Source organism: Colossoma macropomum, unplaced genomic scaffold (genome assembly GCF_904425465.1).
Source record: "Colossoma macropomum unplaced genomic scaffold, Colossoma_macropomum, whole genome shotgun sequence".
Classification (NCBI taxonomy): domain Eukaryota; kingdom Metazoa; phylum Chordata; class Actinopteri; order Characiformes; family Serrasalmidae; genus Colossoma; species Colossoma macropomum.
The window spans coordinates 650,790-658,692 of NW_023494808.1; the positions used below are offsets into that span (position 1 = coordinate 650,790).

Sequence of the window (7,903 nt, forward strand, 5' to 3'; positions counted from 1 at the left end):
ACAGCAATCAAGTCACCTGATGTGAACTGACATAATTTCGTAAAGCAACCTATGTTGTGCACCCAGTCCCCGCCTCCAACCCCGCCATTGTAACAGAGTCTTTTCCTGTAATGCTTGATGCCACTAAAGAATACAGAGCAATGAATCTGAAACCACTCATCAATACAAAATCTCTTCAGATTAAAAAAACTTAATTATAAGGTATTTGACCCATTTTAGTGTAGACTTTGACAAACATTTTGGTTCTCTATATACTGGAAGACTTAATGGAGTGCTTCATGCCATGTACCGTAGGAAGGGTGCAACATCTTTAGAGGAAAAACAGCCTAAAAACTTGAGAGATTTTCCACCATACTTACCAGGACGGATGAGGCTCTGTTCTTTATAAACATCCTTCTTTTTATGCCACTATAATTGTGACTAGCAAACCCCAGATGCTCATATTTGTGGTTAGAGTTTGTTGGTATGGAGGTGGCATCTAGCTGTAATTTTAAAGACCTACTGCAAATCTCCCATCATGGTCTTTAGAGAAATGTTTGTCTCACTAAACATCTTCCATATGGTGGGCAGGGATAAAATAAACATGCAGGCATATTCATTATGGCTCTGGTGGTTTCACACTTTTAATTATTTTCAGGTGTGTAGCCATTGGCTGATTCATGCAGGTCAATGGACATATTTAATTTGTGTATTTTCTAATTTTCCCCATGTTGATGAATGATGATTAAGGGAATTTGGCCTCTGTATCACCTCTTATTTATAACCCAAGCCATTTTTTCCATGATATTATCTTACTCATCTTTGCCAAGGGTGCCAATAATTATAGAGCTGACTGCAAAATAGCATATTTGAATGTTAGTTTAATAATGGAATGTTCCTTTAAACTCAGTATATCATATGAGGACCAAATTTATTTAATGTGTTTTCACAACCTAAAGAAACAAATGTCTTTAATTCTAACTTGAACTGGACAAATGAAAGATACCAATGCACTCACATCACTCGGTAGTTAGTGCAGTTGGTGTTGCTGATGGTTGTTACTAGCATCTCTGCAGTGAAACTAGGAAGGACAGGGTTCAGCTTGACCTCAAACCACTTGATCCAGTCAAGGGTTTCAAACTGTGGAAACTCAATGCTGATGATTTTAAAGGTTCGCTTCATCATCACATCTCTCACAGCAGGGATGATATCGGCAACCTGCTGAGAAACAATGCAACAGGTGGGAATGGTACTTGAGGTGAATGCCTCGGGTCAGGTCACAGATGCCACCCTACTGCAAAGCTTGTTTGTGCTACAGATTCAGATAGTGTAAGCATGTCACTTACCTCCTGTTCAGTGAGGGCTGTGAAAAACTCATCCACATTCTTGAAAGCATCGCCTTTCTCTAGTCGATCGAACACCTGGTCCATCTGACTTGTGCTGTTCAGTGCTCCAGAGGTCAGAGTGAGTTTGGCTGCTTGGCTAGGGGTCAGCAGGTCCAAAGAATCTAACTGCAACATGACACACAGACCAGTGGTTAGTGCCCAGGCCGACACATGACATTAAACCCACAGTCAATGTACAATTGGTGCAAGTCTGATGTTACTCACGCTGGAGAAATTGGTATTTAGACTTTGAAGTTGTTTCAAGGTGACATAAGCAGAGAAGTTGCCAAAGTTCTTTTGCTAGCCAGTCACTGCTGCCAGAAGTGCTGGAAACACAACTGGGATCTAAAATCGTAACAGAGGAGCAAGCAACACAATCAGAACATTAATGCTTTCAGTTAGTTAAGTGTCACTTTTGATGAAATAACACAAATATCCTTAAAAAGGGAAAACTGGTCAACTGTCAGTTAAAGTAACATTGCTGTTTAAATACCTGACAGGTCGTCTCTTGAGAGGAAGGGATAGATGAAATCAGTGACGACAGACATTTTTTGATTCTCTTCCATAAGTGTTTCCTGCATGCTAAGAGCTTCCACCCTAAGTTGGATGAGATCATAAGTTGTGATAGACTGCTTGCATTTTCTTAAAAAACTTAATGCCATAAATCTCAGCTGTGACATTCCACTAGCTATACTTACACAACTTGGTAGGTCTGACAGCTGAACTTCTTGGAACTGAGACTGGAAAGGAAGTCTGCAGACACTGATGACAAAAATGGTCTGAGCCTCATCTGGAACCACTTGGTGATGAAAGTGGTATCTATAAGCTGTGCAGCACTGAAGTTGTTGATTTTCACTTCACCGATTGCATCGAGGACATATGGGTCAGGAAGACCCGTGTTAAAGGTCTGAAAGAAGCAGTATATATTTAATATATGATTCAAAAAATTGTTTCTTACTTACTAAGTGCTAATCAACAGTACATACCATGCTGGAGCACTTATCCAGTGCTTCGTCCAAAGACACTGAAAATCTCTGGAAGAAGAGCGTCCAAATTTCTTTGGAGTAGACCATGTTGCTTTCGTAATTTGCATGTGAGAAGTGTGGTCAGATCATTGGAGGACAGAGCAGCAACCTTGAGAGACAAGAATGTGCAAGGAAAGACAGAAAGAGAGGTTTATGTAGTTGAGTAATTGGCATTCTGTTACTTAAAAAGGGTTTGACCTATGGAGATATGTTTTGCATCCAAGACTCACTGATGAACAGGCATAGTCAGCGATACTGAAGTTGCAGAGCACTGCAGAGAGACTTCCTGACAAGAGCTGAGTCTCAAGCAGATGACTGTGGAGGAAAAAAAATTATATATATATAAAACATCAAATACATTTGTAAAATATCATCTCTTAATGTTTCCCACTCAAAGCTCACCTGTCTACACCTTGACAAGCATTTTTTGCTGCTGTGGTAGCTCTGTTAGTGATGGCAGTAGTGGTACTGAGGCCAAAATTGGCAGAAGATGCAATTCCAGTTGGGGTGGTGATGTTGAAACTAGCAATGGTCGTGGAACCAGTGCTGATAGTGACAGTGGTGTTGACAGTGGTGGCTGTTATAGTTTCATAGTTGGTAGGGACGCTGGCAGTGGTTTCAGTGATGCTGGTGTTATGTACTTCGCTGATACTGACAGTGGTCATGGCACTGTAACTGATGACAGTGGTACTGGCAGTAGTAGGGGTGGTGGTTAAAGCAGTGGAGTCATTATTAGTGACTGTGTTGTTGATATTTCCATTTAGAGTGTTTACAGTGGTGGTGTTGACACTAGCTGTGATTATGGTGAAGCTGGCACTGGCAGTGGTGTTGAAACCTGCAGTGGTGTCGAGGCTTGCGGTTGTGGTGTTTGTGTGGCTGGCAGTGTTGCCAACATTGCCATTTGTGGGGCTGACAGTGGTGGGGCTGAAACTAGTAGTTATGATGGTCGTGTTGGCACTGGCAGTAATGTTCAGGCTTGCAGAGGTGGCATTTATGCTGGTGTTGTTGACATTGCTAATTATAGGACTGACAGTGCTGGTGTTAGCACCTGCCGTGATGATGGTGGTGTTGGCACTGGCAGTAGTAGTAGCAGTGATGTTGAGGCTTGCAGAGGTGGCATTTATGCTGGTGTTATCGACAATGCTATTTATAGGACTGACAGTGGTGGTGTTGACACTCGCAGTGATGATGGTGGTGTTGGCACTGGCAGTAGTAGTGGCAATGATGTTGAGGCTTGCAGAGGTGGCATTTATGCTGGTGTTGTTGACATTGCTAATTATAGGACTGACAGTGCTGGTGTTAGCACCTGCCGTGATGATGGTGGTGTTGGCACTGGCAGTAGTAGTAGCAGTGATGTTGAGGCTTGCAGAGGTGGCATTTATGCTGGTGTTATCGACAATGCTATTTATAGGACTGACAGTGGTGGTGTTGACACTCGCAGTGATGATGGTGGTGTTGGCACTGGCAGTAGTAGTGGCAATGATGTTGAGGCTTGCAGAGGTGGCATTTATGCTGGTGTTGTTGACATTGCTAATTATAGGACTGACGGTGCTGGTGTTAGCACCTGCCGTGATGATGGTGGTGTTGGCACTGGCAGTAGCAGTAGCAGTGATGTTGAGGCTTGCAGCGGTGGCATTTATGCTGGTGTTATTGACAATGCTATTTATAGGACTGACAGTGGTGGTGTTGACACTCGCAGTGATGATGGTGGTGTTGGCACTGGCAGTAGTAGTGGCAATGATGTTGAGGCTTGCAGCGGTGGCATTTATGCTGGTGTTGTTGACATTGCTATTTATAGGATTGACAGTGGTGGTGTTGACACCTGCTGTGATGATGGTGGTGTTGGCACTGGCAATAGTAGTGGCAGTGGTGTTGAGGCTTGCAGAGGTGGCTTTTATGCTGGTATTGTTGACACTGCTATTTATAGGATTGACAGTGGTGATGTTAATGCTAGGCTTAACAATGGTGGTGCTGGCACTGGCAGTGGTGTCGAGGCTTGCAGTGATGGAATTTATGCTGGTATTGTTGATATAGGCATTTACGGGACTGACCGTAGTGGTGCTGACATTAGCAGTGCTGGTAGTGTTGGCACTGACAGTAGTAGTGACAGTGGTATTAAGACTTGCAGTGGTGGCAGTTATGCTGGTGTTATTAACATTGTTATTTATGTTGTTGACACTGGCATTTATTAGGCTGACAGTGGGGGTGTTGAAGTCTGTAGTGACGGTGGTGCTGGCATTGGCAGTAGTAGCAGCATCAAAGCTTGCAGTCGTAGCATTTATGCTGGTGTTATTGCTATTGCCCTGTACAGTGTTGCCAGTGGTGGTGTTGATGATAGCAGTGATAATGGTGGTATTGGCACTTACAGTGAGGGCGGCAGTGGTATGGAGACTTGCAGTGGTGGCATTTATGCTGGTGTTGTTGACATTGTCATTTATGTGGCTAACTGTGGTGGTGTTAACGCTAGCAATGTCAATGGTGATGTTAGCACTCACAGTAGTAGTAGCAGTGTTGAGGCTTGCAGTGGTGACGTTTATACTGGTGTCATTGACACTGACATTTATAGGGCTAATGGTAGTGGTGTTGACAAAATCAGTGACTATTTTGGTGTTGGCACTGGCAGTAGTAGCTGCAGTGATGTCAAGGTTTGTGGTGGTGGCATTTAGGCTGCTGTTGTTAAGACTGCCATTTATGGGGCTGACAGAGGTGGTGTCATCACTAGCAATGATTATGGTAGTGCTGGCAGTGGAACTGGCAGCAATATTGAGGCTTGCACTGGTGGCATTTATTCTAGTCTCACTGACATTGACATTTATGGGGCTGACTGTTGTGGTGTCGACAAGATCACTGATTACTGTAGTGCTGGCATTGGCAGTAGTAGCTGCAGTGATGTGAAGGCTTGCAGTGGTGGCATTTAGGCTGCTGTTGTTGATACTGCCATTTATGGGGCTGACAGAGATGGCATCAACACTAGCAGTGATCATAGTGGTGCTGGCAGTGGAACTGGCTGTAACGTTGAGGGTTACAGTGGTGGCATCTCTGCTGGTGTCATTGACATTGACATTTATGAGGCTGACAGTTGTGGTGTTGTCAAGATCAGTGATTATTGTAGTGCTCTCACTGGCAGTAGTAGCTATAGTGATGTCAAAGCTGGCAGTGGTGGCATTTAGGCTGCTGTTGTTAAGACTGCCATTTGTTGGGCTGACAGAGGTGGTGTCATCACTAGCAGTGATCATAGTTGTGCTGGCAGTGGAACTAACAGTGATGTCAAAGCTTGCAGTGGTGGCATTTATGCTGATGTCATTGACATTGACATTTATGAGGGCTGACAGTAGTGGTGTTGACAAGATCAGTGATTATTGTAGTGCTCGCACTGGCAGTAGCAGCTGAAGTGATGTCAAGGCTTGCAGTGGTGGCATTTAGGCTGCTGTTGTTGACATTGCCATTTATGGGGCTGACAGAGGTTGTGTCTTTACTAGCAGTGATCATAGTGGTGCTGGCAGTGGAACTGGCTGTAATGTCGAGGCTTGCACTGGTGGCATTTATGCTGGTGTCATTGACATTTATGGGGCTGATACTAGTGGTGTTAACAAGATCAGTGTTTACTGCACTGCTCGCACTGACAGTAGTAGCTGCAGCGATGTCAAGGCTTGCAGTGGTGGTATTTAGGCTGCTGTTGTTGAAACTGCCATTTAGGGGGCCGACAGAGGTGGTCTCATCACTAGCAGTGATGATAGTTGTACCGGCAGTGGAAATGGCAGTGATGTTGAGGCTTGCAGCGGTGGCATTTATGCTTCTGTCATTGACTTCAACATTTATGGGGCTGACAATTGTGGTGTCATCACTAGCAGTGATCATAGTTGTGCTGGCAGTGGAACTGGCTGTAATGTTGAGGCTTGCAGTTGTGGCATTTATGCTGGTGTCAGTGACATTGACATTTATGAGGCTGACAGTTGTGGTGTTGACAAGATCGGTGACTACTGTAGTGCTCACACTCGCAGTAGTAGCTGCAGTGATGTCAAGGCTTGCAATGGTGGCATTTAGGCTGCTGTTCTTAAGACTGCTGTTTATGGGGCTGACAGAGGTGCTGTCATCACTAGCAGTGATGATAGTGGAACTGGCAGTGGAACTGGCAGTGATGTCAAGGCTTGCAGTGGTGGCATTTATGCTGGTGTCACTGACATTGACATTTATGGGGCTGACAGTAGTGGTGTCGATAAGATCAGTAATTATTGTACTGATTGCACTAGCAGTAGTAGCTGCGGTGATGTCAAGGCTTGCAGTGATGGCATTTGGGCTGGTGTCATTGTCATTGCCATTTATGGGGCTGACAGAGGTGGTGTCATCACTTGCACTGATCATAGTGGTGCTGGTAGTGGAACTGACTGTAATGTTAAGGCTTGCAGTAATGGCATTTACGCTGGTGTCATTGACATTTATGGAGCTGACAGTTGTGGTGTTGATAAGATCAGTGATTATTGTACTGCTCGCAATGGCAGTAGCAGCTGCAGTGATGTCAAAGCTTGCAGTGGTGCCACTTGGGCTGGTGTCATTGACATTGACATTTGTTGGGCTGATTGTTGTGGTGTTGACAAAATCAGTGACTATTGTAGTGCTCACACTGGCAGTAGTACCTGCAGTGATGTCAAGGCTTGCAGTGGTGGTATTTAGGCTGCTGTTGTTGAAACTGCCATTAAGGGGGCCGACAGAGGTGGTGTCATCACTAGCAGTGATCATAGTGGTGCTGGCAGTGGAACTGGCTGTAATGTTGAGGCTTGCAGTTGTGGCATTCATGCTGGTGTCAGTGACATTGACATTTATGAGGCTGACAGTTGTGGTGTTGACAAGATCGGTGACTACTGTAGCGCTCACACTGGCAGTAGTAGCTGCAGTGATGTCAAGGCTTGCAATGGTGGCATTTAGGCTGCTGTTGTTAAGACTGCCATTTGTTGGGCTGACAGAGGTGGTGTCATCACTAGCAGTGATCATAGTGGTGCTGGCAGTGGAACTGGCAGTGATGTTGAGGCTTGCAGTTGTGGCATCTCTGCTGGTGTCATTGATATTGACACTTACAGGGCTGATAGTAGTGGTGTTGTCAAGATCGGTGATTATTGTAATGCTAGAATCGGCAGTAGTAACTGCAATGATGTCAAGGCTTACAGTGGTGGTATTTAGGCTGCTGTTGTTAAGGCTGCCGTTTATGGGGCTCACAGAGGTGGTGTCATCACTAGCAGTGATCACAGTGGTGCTGGCACTGACTGGAGAATAAACAGTGGTTTTGATGCTGGTAGTGGTTGTATTAAAAATAGTCTGTGTGGTAACATTCAGATCAGTGCTGTTGATAGTGGTGGTGTTGACACTATCGACTGTGGTCACAGTTGTGTTTGCACTAAAAGTGCTTTTAGTACTAGAATTAATGGCAATGACAGTGACACTGGAAGTGTCAGTGCTGTTCAGGCCAGCAGTGGTGGTAATACTACTTGTACGGATGCTGGCAGAGGTAGTGATTGTGTT

The 7,903-nt window shown here is 44.8% G+C and overlaps 1 protein-coding gene across 1 annotated transcript; it reads right to left on the reverse strand.

Annotated features, from left to right (window-relative positions):
• Positions 1–2,086: 2,086 nt before the first annotated feature.
• On the reverse strand, positions 2,087–5,625 carry LOC118797683 (putative GPI-anchored protein pfl2). The gene is made up of 4 exons (XM_036556959.1): positions 2,792–5,625; positions 2,620–2,704; positions 2,351–2,498; positions 2,087–2,271 (listed from the first exon to the last, which is right to left on the reverse strand). The coding sequence occupies exons 1-3, from the start codon at positions 5,623–5,625 to the stop codon at positions 2,364–2,366; spliced, it is 3,054 nt and encodes a 1,017-aa protein (XP_036412852.1). The 3' UTR covers positions 2,087–2,271; positions 2,351–2,363.
• Between the last annotated feature and the right edge of the window lie 2,278 nt (positions 5,626–7,903).